The sequence below is a fragment of the Dufourea novaeangliae genome, unplaced genomic scaffold, assembly GCF_001272555.1.
Source record: "Dufourea novaeangliae isolate 0120121106 unplaced genomic scaffold, ASM127255v1 scaffold101, whole genome shotgun sequence".
Classification (NCBI taxonomy): Eukaryota; Metazoa; Arthropoda; class Insecta; order Hymenoptera; family Halictidae; genus Dufourea; species Dufourea novaeangliae.
In genome coordinates, this window is record NW_015373989.1 from 1922090 (window position 1) to 1940335 (window position 18246).

The 18246-nt window shown below is 47.0% G+C and overlaps 1 protein-coding gene across 6 annotated transcripts in view; it reads left to right on the forward strand.

Moving 5' to 3' along the window:
• The first annotated feature begins 14302 nt into the window (after nucleotides 1–14302).
• Nucleotides 14303–18246, forward strand: part of LOC107187683 (kelch-like protein 17) — an 11462-nt gene continuing 7518 nt past the window's right edge. For 2 of the 6 annotated variants that reach the window (XM_015575826.1, XM_015575830.1), the window contains exons 1-2: nucleotides 14303–14484; nucleotides 16723–16943. In XM_015575826.1, coding sequence (XP_015431312.1) covers nucleotides 16747–16943 — 197 coding nt within the window. In that variant the 5' untranslated portion in view covers nucleotides 14303–14484; nucleotides 16723–16746. Of the gene's footprint in view, nucleotides 14485–14936; nucleotides 15122–15318; nucleotides 15362–15399; nucleotides 15464–16722; nucleotides 16944–18246 lie in introns of those variants that run through there. The other 4 variants (XM_015575827.1, XM_015575829.1, XM_015575828.1 and 1 more) reach the window with 4 other exon arrangements.

Below are 18246 nucleotides of genomic sequence, written 5' to 3' on the forward strand. Positions count from 1 at the left end.
ATGCTACTGACAGCTTTATGACGACGCCGGAAAATAATTCGCGTTCCCGGATCGACTTCGCCGAGCTGTTTATTATTCCAACCGAGTTCCAGTGACAGAGCCCGCGAATAAAAGCCATCCCTGAATACGTTTTTAGACGTTCGTATCAAACTCAAAGCGGTTCACGTTCCGTTGAAACTGCGACGGGAGAACTATTCAATTTGTCGCCGACTTAATTAAAGTGTCGATAAAAATAAATCAAAAGAAACGAAACGCGCACTTTTTTCAGTACAATTACGAATCAAACACTTGTTTTCGATCTGTGTGTCTCTTCGTAACAGCATTGGATTTAGATAAACAACCAACTTGTAATTTGTAATGGGGTCTGGTGAAGGGTTACATTCGGTCAGGTCCTTTTTTTTCAGTGTGTGCTCCAATTCGTTTGGACACGGGACGGATGTTTGAAAATCTATCAAATGAGTAGGTCTGGGAAAAAAAGAAGAAGGGGGACACCGATTAACTCGTAACTTTAGACGAGGAATAGTAACCGAAAACCGTGAAACACATGTTCGATTCTCACCGCCTCGTTTTTTTTTTCCAGCGTTGATAACACCCGCTGCGAGCTCTCTGGCGTGTTCACGGTGTCTCTGAACGTTCGTCTGCAAACAAAATCCGTATGGCGCACGCAACACCGGGACGGTATTAGTTTCAACTGGGGGCTGTATGTACCATTAGCATCTGCACGATGTTAAACTAGAGACTGGTAAATTGAAGTTACGGGAGTCTAGCAAAATAGAATTACCTTAACACTTAAAGGACTCCGTGCTGGTTTAACGTAGGTACAGATTACGAGCTTCCTAATGGTGTTGTAGAACGCTCTGCATATGCTTAATGTTCGAATTGCAGATTTTAATTAAATTCTACACACAATCAACTGCCTACGTTCGTTAACAACCAAGTGAATAACATTAAACCATAATACTACCTGTGATTCAAGTTCCACATTCTTCGAACGCAAAGTCATCTTAAATATACATCTAAAATTAATCCAAGAAATAATTCGATTCGCGAATGAAACCATTCAACACGGCCCTTTCTCCAACGAATACAAATTCCACACCCCGAGGGTGGTCTCGGGATAATTCACTCAGAAGAAAATCACTGGGTTCTACTTACGGCACGCCGTGTGATTCGACGAATAGGAGGTGGGGAGGGGGAGACATTATCGCGCAATGAAAGCGATTTCTGCATCGGCGGTCGTTCCGCTCTCTGACGGCGGAGAAATTAGAATTCCTGGCGGAAAATCAGGAAAGATTATCGTCGCCGCGGCTGTTCCTCTGACGTAGAAAGGAACGAAAGAATGAAAAGAAAATGGCGGGGAAGGGCTCGGAACGAATGAACGAACGGGGGGTGAGTGGGGGTGGCTTGACGCGGAGAACGAGGGAAATAGGCACTAACTTTGTCGCGTCTTTTTCCAAGGGCCAAAGGCCACGAGGCCGTTGAATATATTAACGAAGCCGCGTGTGCTTTGACGCACACGGGCCGACCGCGACGCGTAATTTTTAATTACTAAAAGGAACCATACCTTTCGCTCAACGGTCTTCTTCCTACGGCCCCCGTATTCACGGACATCGTTCCGCTGACTGTGCCCCACCCCTTCGTATTTATCGCGTGCACCGCGTGGTCTCGCCTTTAAATATATGCGCGACAGCCAAAGTGAATATGCAAGGCTCGACGTTTTTATTTTTCTGCGATTTGCTGTCAAACATACATGTACGCGGTCGGGAGCTCCGCTTCCGGCTGTCTGCGCGCGCGATAACCAAAACGCCACGGCTTGAATGCAGCCTGGCCCGAATACCGTAATTGATGCAGCTAATTCATCATGTCGCTCGAACCCGACCACGCTCGAATTTCAAACTATGGTAACGGTTCGTCGACGGGTATTATTTTTTCTTTCACCTTTTTTCGTACGCGTTGATCACGTTCCTCGACCGGCGCGAATATTGAAAATCGACTGGGCAAATTAACCGTGAAATCGGACGAGATCGTGGTGTTTCTGATTGGAGGATTAATCTGAATTATTCAACGCTGTTTGTTTTTACGGAATAATCAATTTCTCACGGATGATAATTTTTGGGTGAGGTCAGTCTTCTACAACCCCCCTTGGTCTCCTCGACCACTCTACTGGAACTTGTCTTGATCCCTTAAGGAGCCTTCAAGAGCCACCAGACTCTCTTGGTGATCCTCGAAGGGCAACCTAAGAAGCCTTGACAGTTTGTAGGGCTGCCAGAGATGCCTTGGTGGTCTCTCAAGTGTCACCTGCAGCACACGTTTCCATAATCGTTTTTTGTATGTCGTTTATCTGAACATTTATAGTTGCAGTAACCTTTCCCAGATTGTGAGACACACTCCCTGTAGAATGATTTCGATTTAAAATGGAATACACTGTCTTGAACGCTGAATATCTCGTAAACCTGTTCGAACTGTTTCGCTTTTTCCGCAGTGATTCAATGAAATCCCTTTATTGGACCGTTCGCTGGAACCCGACGAATTCTCTATGCCCCGGTGTCTCCATTTGCAAAGTCTTCGGTGAAACTTTTCCCATCGTGCCTTAAAAATTCAATGTAAAAATCTGCCGTCCATCGATCCGTCGAGGGTTTCTCTCTTCCCCGATTGTCCCTTCTTTATCCTCCTTTTCAGCACTATAGACCCCTCGACGCGAAATCGAATATGAAAATACGGCGGAAGCTCGAAGAAAAAACTTTTGCTCGTTCAACATCTCAGCCAGAAGTGAATATCTTGTTAGTCGTTGTCCCTCCTTCTGATGTTTCTTCCGTGCCTCGGAGGTATTTCCTTTAAAGCCCCTGTTCTCTTTCTTAAGGCGGGTAATAGCGTTCTGTTTTTCATTATCGGAGCTCGGCAACCGATCCCTTAAGGTCGAAAATAAGTTAAAATACGGCGTCAAACGGCGTGCCACGGATAGAAAGAGCGAAATGGAAAATACGGAGGTTCAACGGATGTCGAAGTTCACCCATATTGGTCTCTCGTGTCACCCCTCCCTCCTGCCGATCGTCTCGATTCATATGTGCCTGGTAACATAATACACCGTGGCTTTATTTGCAGAGTGTGTCAGAAAAGCCCTCGGAGATTTCGTCTTTCATATCGTGACCGAGCTGTTCGCTGGGCGCTGGCGAGAGCAATATAGTCCACGGTAAAGGAGAGGAAAATGGAGGGCGGGTGACGACGACCGGGGGCGGAAAGTGTAATTCAAAGCGGAGGGCGGCCGGTTACGAACAAATAAGGAAAAGGTATTAAATTCGTTTCATTCTTCGGGGGTAAAGACGTCGACGGACGCGGAGCGTGGAAAAATTTGCATCGCCCTGGAATATCTTGAAGAACTGGCTCTGTATTCTTCTGTGAGTCCGGCTGGCGTTGTAGATGAACATGCGAACACACACACACGTACACAAACACGAGCACCGTGGCGCAACCCTTTGCCCTGGCGCCCTTGCTTTAATTTCAAACAGCGTGTCGGTAATTCCCGTATCGCGGGCCTGAAATGTCTGAACCGTGAAATGTCTCTTTCCTTTTTCGTGCCGTCCATCCACGGTCTTTTCATCTCTTTCCCGTTCCTTCCTCCACCCCCCTCCCCTTCCGTACTCGGTTCCCACTGGTGCCTTGACGCCCGTTGCACCGGCAGATCTTGAAAATTCACAGTTCCGGTGTCGAAGAGAGAATTCTCGCAAGGCAACGGTGGATTAAGGGATTAAAGGATGCGTGCTAGGCTTTGACGTTCTCGTTTCTCACTTCTCTCAGCGTTTTACGACAGGAGCATTGCTTTCCAAATACCCTTTTTTCTTTCGTGCCTTCTCCAACCCCCTTCCCCTCTCTTCCTCCAACGATCTTCTCGTGGTCGTGTATTTCTGGGTCCATTCCTCGCTTCCCTTCGCCGTCGTTCCACCTTGTCTATTTCTCTACCCTTTGCCCCTATAACGCACGACACCCCCGTTCCCTCTTTCTGTCCCTTTGAACACCACCCTTTTCTCGAATTGCTATTGCTCATTTCGCGTTAATGTTCGAAAAGAAATGGGATGCAGGTGAACGCCGCTCGTTGGAACTGCGATTCGCTACAGCATGATATATAGACACACGCCCGTTACGATTCGCCAGACTCGTGCTTTCAGTGGGCCGATAAAGAGATCGAGAATCGAACAGAGGATCGTTTGAGGCCGACTAGTTACGCGGCCCAGCCCGAAAGGAAACGGTTGCTAATCGCACCAGCAGACGCGAAAGGAATTGCAGATTCACAAACACGCGATCTCTCTCTCTCCTTTCGACGTTTGTGCGCCGCGGCCCACGCCAATAAGCCGGCATTGTGCAAGGCGCCGCTAGTAAAACGGATCTTACCCGACTACGACGACGGACCTTTTCAATAGGATTAATCAATTCTCGGTCGAGTAGCGCCCCCCCTTGGTGATTTGCAAGGTTTTTGATATCGAAGTGTCTTCGGTTGCGACGATTCTTACGCAGAATCCTTCAGCTAACAACCGACCCTCTTTCTCTCCTTCGATAATTACCACTGTGAATTACCACCGGTTTGCTGAACGATCCAATCACCGTTCCGGTCACTCAGATATCATTACGAATACGTCTATACAGAAGGACACGTCCTTCCGATCAAAGACTGGCGATACAGGGGTAAAGGAAAATGTGGCTTTCGATATAAACGATTTTATCGTCGAATATTTAATTACTACGATCGAGCACCAGTCACTGTCAATGTTTTCGTTATTCCATTACCTTTTATAAATTCTACTAGACCAATTAATAAAGCTTCAGACATACCATCTTCGAAGTCTTTCAGTAATCATAAACTCTCTACAAATCATCGTTGATCCTTTCACCGTTACAATTACAGTACTTTCACTCAATACACTAAATCATCCATGAGTGTTCAAAGGCTTTTCGACATTGAGTGTTCAGACGTAATCACCACCACTAGAAAGTCTGAACACTCAGTGCCGTGTAACCTTCGAACACTCACCGATGATTTACTGTATTAGGAGTCTATTTTGAAATGTGAACGTAAACGTGCTTGAACCGTTGATAAAGGGAAAGACAAATTATTGAAAATCGAACTATTGAGAGGGAATACTGTCTTTTTTTTTTTAAATATCTCATCGTCATTTTCCCGTCTCCAACAAAATTCGCTTCCTCCCCCACCGACTGGTCGGCAAAGGTGAGAAAGTTAACCGAGGGATAATTACCGAACTAATCCAGTCAGCCAGCGACGCGAACTCGTATTAACGGTCGGTTGGCTAAATACCTGGCATTGTCGAGTGTACTCGCGAACTCGTGTGTATGTGTGTGCGGGGGCTGTATATGTGTATATACCGGCTCGTATTACTATCTGCGGTCGGCGAATAGTGGTAGATGTGGGATCCAATCGGGACATTGCCTTGGGGGCAACACGGGATCCCCTCGATCGAGGAGGCGTCAGTCGTGAACCGTTTCATTGGTTCCTGGCACACGCGCGTAGCCGCGTCAGTGAGCGCGTATATACGATACACGGGATCGATCGACCACCTTTCGTGGCGAAATACCGTCGCGCGCGTCGGAGCAGTATAGTTATCTATATATCGCGTCATGTTTTAATCAGTTTATTAAACGCAACGTTTCACGAGGTCGATCACATCGTGTGGACCACTTTGATCCCATTGAGTCGGTTTATTATCGATCGGGTACCACGCGGGCCATCGATAACGAGGCTCGATCGTTGCGTTCGATAAACATGAGTCGAGGCCTGTTAATTCTGACCGGCAACGAAGCGTAAATACGCGCGACAGCGGCTAACTTCGACGCGATGAATATGAATGAGTGCAACGCGTGTGCACGCCGCGGTCTTGAAATTGCGCACGGCTGAAATTCGAGCGGTGTTCGCGGTGGCGTCCGTGTCTACGAATCACCCTTGTCGGTCACGTGACCAACGGGAAAGGGAGAGAGATAGTGTGCTTGTCGATCGTCGAATACCTCCGTGGATATGCCAAATCGAATGTGACATTATAATGGAAGCGGCATTAGTGGTTTTATCGGGGTGGTTCGATCGAGAACGCGAAATTCCCAGTGAAAATGCCGTTGGGAAATTGCTCGCGCTCTGGCTCGGCGTGCGCCACGGCGCGAAAACGAGGTTTAGAAACCCTGGAAAAAAGAAAAGGACGATCTTGATCGTTCCCGCGGTAAAGCACGGTCGGGGGATTTTATCGGGAAGATCTCCTCGGAACTTGTACCTTTCCTTATCCGGGCTTTAAATGAGCAAGAGATATCTTGTTTCTGCGGCCCCGCACGGTTGCCCCCTTGAATTATACATTTTAAGCACTCCTGACCTGTAGTCTGTATTTGGGAAAGAAAGTCGGAAATTGAGGATGTACGGTATTTATTTCAGATAATGTTCTTTTTAGGGAAAGCAGTGGAAATTTTGTGAGATGGTTCGGAAGATAAGATAGATGTCAATGAGATGATCCTTATGATATGGAAGCTGGTAAAATATGATTCTATGCTAAGCTCAATGAATAGTCCAAGATATCGAAGCAGTCATTGTATAATATCTATAGCAGTGTCGGAAATACAAAAACCACGGGTGGAAGAAAATCAATAACGGACAACGAACAATCCGTAAGGGTGCAGGACGATCATGAGAAAAATACGAAACCCCCGGCTGTGTATTGAAGTATTAAGAAGAGAATAAACGTTCCCATTACCTCCGTCGGGGATAGTAATTGTGTCGGTATTCAACGGTAGTCGCGGACGTACGTTCGAAATCGACAAGAAATAACGATCTTGTAGACACAATGCGTCCACGAGAGGTCCCCTCTCCCCTGTCTGCAAAAATTCTTCGTTCTCCCCTTCGATAATTGGTCGCCGCGGGTGGTGAACCTGCTCTTCGTTACCGTTCCCGAATGGTCGTTACACGTTTCGGTACGATTCGAGGACCGTTTCGGAAAGACGACAACTCGGGGCCGAGCACCGTTTGCCGGCGATCGACGACGGGCTGCTCAACCGTCCCGATTTCCCTCCACCCCTGATCGCGTTAGCTGACAATCGAATCGGATGCGAAACACGGGAGTTCGTCGCGGCGGATGACAGACGAAGGGGGAAGCACTTCGGGCGTGTGCACGTGTGAGCAGTCACAAATTAAAAGAAAGCAATAAGAGTCACTTTAGCCGGAGACAGGGCGCGATTGAAGCTTTTCGGGCCTGTGTTAGGGGATTCGGACGGTGGACTTGACAAAAATCCAATTCCCGGTGCTGGAAAGCAAATGACTCATTTGTCGCACGATTCGTTCCGACGTTCTAATCCGCTCGGTCGTTCGCGCGCTATAAATTCTTTCGTACGAGCCACGGTGAATTGGGGGTTTGGATAGGATAGAGAGGGTTGTTTCGGAAATGTAGGAACACAAATTGACAGTCGTTATCCGTCGGAGGACTAGTTTGTTATTCTCGTTAGAATTTCTATTGTACTAGTGGACAGTTAACTCCTTTGAGATCACATGAAAGTAAAATGTGAAGGTGTTATACACTATCGGAGTTTCAATGACAAACTGTATTTCAAAATGGGGTGCAACAAGTATAATGTTTAAGACTATTTTGCGAACTGACGTAAATGTGATACTGAAGAATGACTCGGAGCACCTACTGTTGCCACGATTGTAGATTTGTTGATATTATATTATAGGTATACTAGGTACGTACATCATATTTTCTGGGAAAGTAATGATCTTAGCCCTTAGCCACTACGAGAGTAAGTCATCTTTACTGATTCATTTGTTTTTGGGACACAGTAGCTCGGTCGCGTCTATCACTTAGAACCTTCAATGAGTTAGGAGGTTGGTCATTCAAGAACAGACTTAACCCTCTTTTTTGCCACGTTTTTGATAATCGAACTGAAGACGATACTTGTGTCCAGATAGACCCCTGCTTATCAATCTTTAAATACGTCCTGCAACCAATTTCTTCAAAATATCCTACTCTTTTTCTACAATATACTGTACGCTTACTTATTTTCTGTTAATCGAAGTAGTGCGTACTTCTAAAATTCTGGATCAAAAAGACACCAGACAACACCGCTAAAGGGTCAATAAAACTATTACCTAAAAAACTGCACTACGTAACTCTTCCTAAGAGCAACTCTCTACCAAACATCTCTAAATGTCTCTATAACACAATTTATGAAAGAATCCGCATAATCTTCTCCCTATACCAGAATCGATGAACGGGAATCACTTATACATCGATAGTAAACGCCGTGCCGCGCGTCAGGGCAAAGTTCCCTTCCATCGTTTTAAAGTTCGCCATTTGCGGCGGTTATTTCATTGCGGCCATCAATATCCTTCTTTTTTTTTTTGCCTCGAGTACGTGTCAGCCGGGGAGACTGACAAGCCAGGGCCCGGTGACGAGGAAAGCGGAAAAAACGTGGCGCAGCCAGTGGCTCGTCCGCGTTCGCGCGAGTTTCCTATTGTCCTGATATGTTCGGTTCCTGTGTCTCGCTTCGGTCGGCTCTCGCTCTCCATTGACAGTTCGAACAGAGGCGAAGTGTCGCTCGCGATGGTCGGGGCGCGCCGATTCGAATCTCCGTGCTCAAACGTGGACTCCATTCATGGGAGCATAATGGGCTACGAAGGAGAATGGAGGGAACACGCACACACGCGTGTATGTGTTCGTATATACGCGTCGTGCGACAGTGAGGGCATTCGCAACAGTCTGGCCACGGGGATAGTGGTCCTGGCGGAGATACCGGCGCGTCGACGTCGACGGACGTTACTGTACGCGCGAAAACGGAAACCAACACGTTGATACACACGCCACCGTTCCCACCGGCTGAATTTCCGGTTCCCGCGTCTCCGATAAATCCTTTATTAACTGTCGAGCTCCGAGACGGCTGGAGCTCAACGGCAGGAAATCGAAGGTATCGAATATTCTTTCATTTTGGCTGGCGAAGCAACGATACTTCGTGGCTTGGCCAACGTGACAGTGGATCGTATAATCGTAAAATTGTCCAAGCGTGTTCAAGGTAGACGAAAGTTTCACGGTAGTACTTATAGAACCGTAGTAGAATCTACGGGGATAGTTCGAATGTAAATAACAATCTACACCCAATTACCAGAGATTTAGTGGGTCCGTAAGTTACGATGCAGCCAGGAAGCCAGACAGGAGAATCGAACGATTATTTGTACGTGGATTCAATACAGCGCAGTTAAATCAAACAAATTGTTCATCCTTGTGTATAGAAAAAAAAAATGGTACGTCGATGGTAGATGAATTATTATTCGTCGTTCCTTTTCATGCGTTATCACGCCCGCCCTCCCGACAATATTTTCCGTCGCCTGCCCTGACACGTTAATGAAATAAAATTTCATATCCCCGTGAAATTAATTTCAATTCTTTCTTCTCCGCCGCAGTAGCGCGTCGAAATGAATTCATAGGCCGCGCCTGGTTTATAACGAATTTACGCACGATCGGTTTATTTCGCGGGGCCGGTCACCCGGCATATCGAATCCTCCCGATATAAATTGTCCGTCCGGGATACCGGCGCATAAATTCGCGGCCGGCCCCGTTAAACGTTTGCGTTACGCCGGCTGATTCACGCGATTGGATAAAAGTACAAACTATTACGTCGACGGATCGAAAGAGAAAGAGATAGAGCTAGAGGGGGAGTGAATTAAACTACTACTCCGATGACGGACGGTACAACGACGACGCGCACTGTCGGTCCGTGTAAAACGGGCACAAAGTGGACGGTTTCTGAAAAGATAATGGAGCAGACGGGATACGTGAATGTAAGTGGAGTTGCAGGAAAGCGTGTCGAGCATTGTTCCGCGTATTACACATTCCCTGTGTCGCGCGTCTTTAGAGGAAAAAAAAAACCCTCCTCCGCCTGCGTATCTCCTCCGTAAGGCAGATAGGTTGTGTACACGACGGAAGGCGGGCCCGGCCTTTCCCTATCTCTCCTTCCGTGATGCGAGTTTTGTGTTTACACCACGCGAAAGAAGAAAAGAAAAAAAGAAATATGCTAGGGGAAACTGATGCCGGTGCCGCGGCAGCACACAAGGTGAATAGGGGGATGCGCCTGGGTTTGGCTACCGTGTAACTGCTTACGAAAAAAAAAGAAATGAAGCGTCGAGCCAGGCCTTCGTGGATTCAATTCATCCGCGTAAAATAGAGATGGCAATCTCCTTTTGCGGCAACGGAATGTCGTCCAGCTTTTATCGTCCGTTGATACCGCGTGCTTGACGTTAAATGAATTAGAGATCGACGCGAAAAGGCGGCGGCCGTCTGCGGACGTTCCAGAGAAGGCGAACAGAAAAGTTTCGACTGAAGTTTATCTTGCGCGGGTGTAGAACAGCTCGAGATCCGACTTTTTAAACGATTTACTCTTCCAGCTACGGAGAAAGGGCCAGGGGAACTGGCTGGCAGGAGTTTAAATCGAAGACTGTATCTTCTACTTTCGGAAAACCTTCGAGAAATCGTAGTACCTTCCCTTCGCGTGTTTCTGAGTGAAATCAAATGAAGGAGAATAAAAAAGGCGTATATCTTAGATTGCATCTGATTCTGTTGAGAGATGAGAAACTAAACTAGTTGGGCAACTGAATGCGATAGAATTGACTCTTTTGGAGCGCATCAAGGAAAAATCAAATTATAATTTATCAGGCACGTCGGTTTTTAAGTGTCAAGTAGCAGAGTTGAAGCGGAAACTGAATGAAATTCCGTTGGCCCACGGTACACTTGAAGAATTTAAAGGCCCCTCGTAATTAAAACTGATTTATAATACCTTTTTAAGGAAAACCTCGATTGCTGGTCTGTAAATTATCTGCTGGCATCGCAGTCGCAATTTTCTCAACCGTGGAAAACGATCTCCGAGCCGGGCTGATTATTAAGCCAGCCTCTACCCAGCGACAATGGCGGTGCTAATAATTACTGTTTACAATTGATATTGAGCAGAGCGTCAATGTGCTCCGGACTCGCCAACCGTGCACTTTTTCTCCATAGATCCACGATGCCTCTTTTCACGTACAGCCATTGGCGGATGGATACAAAAGGGACGGGAATGAAAGTAGTTTACAGAAATGCTTCCTCCGTCAGGGTCAATTTACGCGAAACACCGCGACGACGGGGTGAGAGTCCGTCCGTGTCTCCATCCCCGAGTCTCTTTATTCACGGTTGGCGAAATGAGGTTCGCTCGAAGGAAATTCTTTCTGTCCCCGACACCGTTGTGCGAATATGAACCTCTGATGCGGTCAGCCGCGTTAATTAAGTACTCCCATTTTATCTTGGCGGTAATTAATTCTCGTTTTCCTCCGATCTTGCGTATGTATTCATTTACACTGTACACCATTGTACCCCGCATGATTCTTGTCTTGAAACAAAACCGAACAATCCGAGCGATAAAATCATTACATTGTTCCTCGAATTACGGTTACCGCCCGTCGATCCCAGATATTCGTCGAAATAACTGTTCACGTTTTTCCCACACCGCGAACGACGTAGAGAGAAAGAGAGACAAACGCCTGTTTTTGACATCCCCGGGGCTTTCGTGGGCGAGGACTTTTCGTCGCTGGGAAATACGATTTCACGCGAGTGAAACGCGTCCCGTCGAATTATACCGTGAAACGGTGCGCACCGTGTCATCGATGTCGCTATCGATCATGCCGGGCTACCGGTGGCAATCGATTCTTTTTTTCATTTTTTTTTTTTTTTTCGTCACCGGCGACAATTTATAAGATTGCCGTGCAACCGGGAAACATTTTGCGAGCGAACCGAATGGAAAACTCGCGATGGCAATTTCACCGTGTTTGGTGCAAGAGGGCGAGAAGGGGTACGGGCACGAGAGGGATGTTTGCAGTGGTCGGCTGCGAAATTTCAATTACGCGTGTACCCGGGACTGATTCGATTATCGGGGACCGGCTTGATTACCGATTCAATTGTTGCAACGAGTGCACCGAGAAATTTGTTCCTATTTGCGCTAAAGCGCGGCCGACGCATCTATTATGCAGCACGATCCTCTCGGACCCTGCGCTTGTTCGCACTCCCTGACACCTTTCCCCGTATTACAACCGTCGCGTCGCTCTATCACACGGACATCCCGTGTAATTTTCTCTTCCACCCAGCATTCCGCGTCTCTCTTTTCGTTCCCCCCTGTTCTTCCCCCCCACCACACGCAACTTTTATTCTCTCCCGTTCTCGATGCACCGTGTTTCCGAGGGCGTTAAACGACATAATGCGGCAATTTTGTTAGGCGCTCGCTACGGATTCGCGGAGGTGCGAATGATGGCGGGGCTCTTATCCTAGAGGGCCATTAAGTGATCTTTCCCCGATTATTACAGCCCCGCAGCTTGGGATTCCATTTCAACGGCGGAGAAAACTGGCTGCATTATTAAACGTCGGGAAATCCACGACTGGTTGCGCCGGAAGTGACACTTTTACGCCAGCTAATGCGCCATATTATATGGGACCGTGTAGGTACGATTCGAGGTAACAGCGAATTTTCGCGGCACCGTTAGCACGGATCGTTTTGCAGAAAACGCGTCGCTTTGGGTGGAGGGGGGCAAGTGGAGGGAATTTTTTCTTGTTTAATGTGGGTGCTATTATAGCGACTCTGTGGCGACTTAATCGTTGCGTTTAAATGAACTTGTTTTAACTCACTGACTTTCAATGCATATGTACTTTATAATTATATGGATAAAACGTTATCACGGTATCGTCCGCGCACCCCACTCTGTCGTCCAACATACCCAGGACGGAATATATATAGTGTTGCGTTTAACTCGCATATTTGTCATCACAGAAATGTGGTATATATAATATTGATTTAATAAAGTGTTTGAATACTCAATAACTTTTGTGAATAAACATTTTCTGAAGATAGTAAGGTGATCAAAAAGTTCGTAGGTCCAGCCCACCCTATATTTAGCTCACGTCGAACAAGTGAACGGACAATCGGTGGGGAGAGTGCGCGTATAATTGGAGCCCGTTAATTGATCAGTTCCTGTAAATTTGGCCCTCTACAGCACTAAAATTATGAAGTATCGAGCTTCTACTGTGTATGAATAACAAGTTATCATGGTATTGATACGTATCTTTTAAACAAATGATGAGAAGTATTTATAGTTGCTTGTATTTGTCGAAATTTGGTGTAGAGACTGAAATATGCAAAGAAATTAAAGTCAAGAATGGATAATAATCAAATTTGGATTTATCGATGTATTTATCGTTCGATCGATATCAAGATCGTTAGACCAACGATCGATAGCGCACCAACGGAGCAGCGTGTCTGCCTTACCATCGACCGATTATTCAGAAAAGTTTCACCGTGGATCGATAAATCCTCTCAGAGGCACTCCTGGCACAGCCGTCTGTGCTTCTGATATATACACCTGTAATTCATCATTTCAACCGCGTAACACAGCGATACCGCGGAGCAAGTTAAATGGGAAACATAGAAAGTTAAGGCGCATCCCCCCAACCGGAATGGCAACGGTATCCGACATTACAAATTCCGAGCAGACTCGAGGCCAGATTCCAGGATAATTGCGCTCCGTGGGATCGAAAAATGGATGTCCTCGTGGATCCATTCCCGACGAAATAAAATTGTCAAAGAAAAATCACTTTGTAGATCCACGTTACGAATCACAAGAGCCATGTATCACTGCAATGGCTACATCCTTATCAAACGGAAGAACGAACATCAAATACAGACACGAGAAACAAGCACTTGGTCTATTAAGAGCTATATCTTATTGGGTACATTGTCCCCGGTCTGAACCCAAGCAGAATACCTTCCCGCCATCACCATGAAATTGAACCGAAAATACAATCTGCCAGCGGCAGCAGCAATGGCAACGGAAATCGGAGTTCAAGCGTCTAAATCGCGACGTGATCCGGCGGAAACTCCGGCGGAGAAATCACGGGCGGATCGCGTAGCAAAAGGGAGCGAAAGAGGGCTGAGGTTGCACAGCGACGCAAATAAAAGGACGATCTCATTTTGCCGGGGAAAACTAGGAAGCACCGCATTGCGGCAATATCGTGCGACCGAGCAAAACCACCGGGAACCTGGTATCTCGAAAACAAGGGGGGTAGGTAGCCAAGTAGGCAGAGAAACGGGGAGAGTAGACAAGAGAGAAACAGAGATAGAGACAAAGCTAGCAAGTGGGTCTTGCCTTTGGTACGATTTAAGAAGAACAAAAGGAGGAATGTGGATAAACAGACAGGAGAGTAGACAGGGTAGAAGCAGGCGAAAATGTCGAGGGGCAGAGGGAGGAGTGATCGCGTGGATCGAGAAAGAGAACCAAGAGTAGACGAGCATTCGCGTGCTAGCTGGAATGAGCCAGCACCGTGTATCCTTTTTGATCGTGTGATCGGTGTGCTCCAGAGAGGATCTGGCAACAACGGCCGGAGGAGTGATCTTGCAGGAGCATTGGCCACGCGAGAACGAGACGGGTGGAAAGGAAACGACGTAGGTGGAAAGAGGCCCGAGCACACCTGAACGGGTAACGGAGAGAAACGAGAGAGGAGAAGGGTCGACACGGCGCGGCGACGGGACAGAAGAGGCAGAGCCGAGGCGGTCCAGCTCTCGTAAAACTCGTCTCTCGTACTCGAGAAATAGCTTCTACGGTGAACTTGGAAACTTCCGCGGCCGAGACGAGTACCCCAGCCGCGAACCCGCCAGTTTTCCTTCAGTTTTTCGGTGCCCGTTTCCGCACCTCTCGATGTGTGTCGTTTCGCGGTGAATCTCGCGGGAGCACGTTTGTGTTGTAGAACAACCAAAGGGGGAACGGGGAAGAGACCCAGGACGGGAGCCGGTTACTACAGCGACACGGGGAACTTCGTGGAAACAATGTCTCTCGCTCCCGTGGGAGCGTAGGACGACGCGCGTGGATCGACTCGGAAAATGCAGTGTTTCGCGTGCGAAAATAATACTCGTCCACGTGTGCCTAGGAAACATCGTTCTAGCACGCCGTTTCGGTTCGTTTAGTCAACCAGCTCACCACCGAATTATTCCTCGCTGATTCGTTCGTTCTCCTCGTTTGGGGCCGGTACTACGAAGGTGAGATAGCTGCGCGATTCTAACGTATGATTTCGCGCTCCACCAGGTGAGCTTCTTCACGCAAGACGATTGTTTTCCCCGTGAAATCGTTGGAACAACCTAGTGTTCCGTTACAGAAATTTCGTACGATTCAATGCCGCGCAGCGTGTTTGTTTATTCGAAGGACGATATCGAACCGCGACGGGAAGCCAATACGAGCACGGAAATTCATAAACAAATATCCGCGAGCATTCGCAGTCCGATGTTCGTACGAGATCGAATTACCGAGTGATTTTTCCCGACGAACGTACGTTCGAGGATAATGTAATCGAATGATTTCGAATATTTCGGCGTTCGGAATACACGGTTTATTGAAATTCGAAACTGGCCTGAAATAACACGATATACGGTATATAAGACCGTAGTGAAATCGCGATATTCCGTGTTATATTTAATTCAAGTGACAAACGTTCAATTTCCCGCACGAACCGATAGAATCCGCGGTGGTGAATTCGAACCGGGGCTCACACCGATGTGTCCGGGCAGTCGACGAATTTTTTTCGCGGCGACTTGCTCAACCGGGTAGCAAACAAAACCTTCGTCTGACGGATGGCTTTTTAATCGAATCACCGGGCCTGGAATGCGAGAACGCGATGGAGCGAGGAAATTCTGGGGGGCAAATGACCGGCAAATCGCGATCGCTGATCCTCACTCATCCCCGATACCCGCGTGCCTCGTAATCGACGTGTGACGCGTTCGCAAAACTACAAAACCCGAACTAATTAAAAGGGAATCAGTCGGAGCCGCCGTGACACAAAATCTACGGCGTCAATCGACCGGCCGTGGCGGGTGCCAGAGAGCAACAAAGAGAGAAAGAGAGAGAAAGAGGTCGCGTCGCGACGCGGTGCAAATCAAATATTAATCGTGCAATTAGCACCGATTGTGCGGTAATCGGTTTTGCTTTTTTATTTCTCGCCCTCGCAAGCCTCGCCCGTCGTGACACAAGCGCGCGGATGCGACTGGAAAATGATCGAGACGATGACACAGGTCCGCCATTCCTAAATTTCGGATTAACATGCATTGCTTCGACTATCAACCGGCAGGCTGACGTTCGATGATGGTGTTGCTGTTAGGGAAAGGAAAATCTTCGCGTGTACCGGGTTGTTCGGGAATAATTGCTTATTTAATGTTGTCAAAAGTTGTGATGTAAGAAGAAGAATTAGAATTAGAAGCTGTGGAGGTTGTCTTAATACTGATACAACAGACATTATTATACTAGTATTTTAAAGGATTTTCATTCATTTTTTTGAATTCAGTATTCAGTATGAGAGACCATAACCTAAATTTCTATCGATAAGTTTCTAGGGGTTGATATAAAGTCTTTAATACGCCGAAGACTCTGACAAATGAAGTATTTGTAGGGAGGGGGTTGAACGGTATCCGAGGTTGCCTTAACACTGATACAACAGAGATTATTACACAAATAATTAACAGATTTTCTGTTAATTTTTCCGAATTAATTATTCAATTTGAGAGAACCTAAATCAAATCTCTATGAATAAATTTCCAGGGGATGCTATGAAAACTCTGTATTGGTTCTGCTATTATTACAGTCTAGCGGTGTCCACGTCTTTCTCCAATCAATTAATTGTTTCACTTTTGACGCAGTTGGTGATTTTCGATTGGAACGTGATGGGGACCAGAGCGGTCGCAGTTGGCGCAGCACCAGGTGCGGCGGGGGTGCCGGGCGAGGCTGGTTTAGCCGGTGTACCCAGACTCCTGGAGGACCTGGCTCGACTATCGGAGGACAAAGATACAGCTGACATCGTCTTTCTGCTGGGTCGTGACGAGTCACCGATCTACGCTCACAGAATTATACTCCAGGCGAGGTCAGTATTTCACCGATTCGAATTGTTTCGTTCGCAGGGAAGCATTTCGAATCAATTTGAATTAATTATTACATATTTGTGCGACGACATTTTACGAACGCTTCGTCGGAAGGGTTGACAATTAGACAATTTATATTATTCTCATTTCCAACCGATATCTCTCATGCGTCTCCAGGGAAGCGAGCAAATTTTTCGCGAGCGGAACAAGCGATCCCAGATATTGTATTGAGCGAACCGTCTCCCCGTGCACCATGAAATAAGATCAATTCAGAATCGTAATTTCTATTAAAACAGCAGACGCAGTACCGTCGATCGATCCGCAACGAGTCGAATTCCCCCGGGGACTCGAAACGATCCGAAAACACGCGAGAAATCACGCGGAGATTAATGTCGGGAAACAGGCGCATGTATTTACTACAGCAGGAGATATTATATTTCGAGATACAAGTGCTCGCATGCTTCCATCGTGCACCCAACGAAAAATAAAATACGACTTGGCACACCCGAGACAATGGGTCTCACCACTTCCGTAAAAATGGAGAATTAACGCAAGAACGTGGAATATTATTCCATCTTATCCCCCCGATATTCCACTTTTTCCACCCCCCTCGCAACTAAAATAAAAACGTAGTTGGGATATAAATCGTAGACGTAACGAATCGAGTCTACGAAAAATATCTTTCGGTTCATGAGAGACCAGGGCTCGGCTTAAGTCCCGCCGGAACTTACTTTGCTGGTAACTGCGTTACGAACTTTTCTCCTCTGTGCGGAACCCAACGACGAAAAAAAGGAATGCTCGGGCTAACTTTCCACGGGGAATTGCAAACGAACCCAACGGGAGGGAAATGATAACTTCGTTAAAATCTTGAAGTCAACGACGTACCTCTACATAATTCACCTGTTCCACGGAGACGGTCGGTTTCGAAAGAAAGGGGCAAATGCACGCGCCCCCGCCTCGATTTTCTTCAATTCGCGAGACAATGTTCGACGAGCTAAATAGAAAAATTCATGGATCGAGCGAACGATTTCACGGGTAGGAAAAAAGAAATTATCGCGAAGTCATCGAAGTTTCTTGGCGGAATAGGGTGGCGAAGCTCGCGGCAGCGATGAATTTTAATTAAGGGTCGCTCCGATTGTTACGGCGAAATGAATCGATCGAACGTTCTAATTAGTTGGACAATAAGGGGAGGAGTGGCACTCTTCGACGATTCACCAACCGGCGCGTTTTCATCGGGTGAATTCTAATTGTTGTAAGAAGGGAGGCTCCGGGCTGTGGGTATTAGAGGGGGTCAGAGCGTCCTCG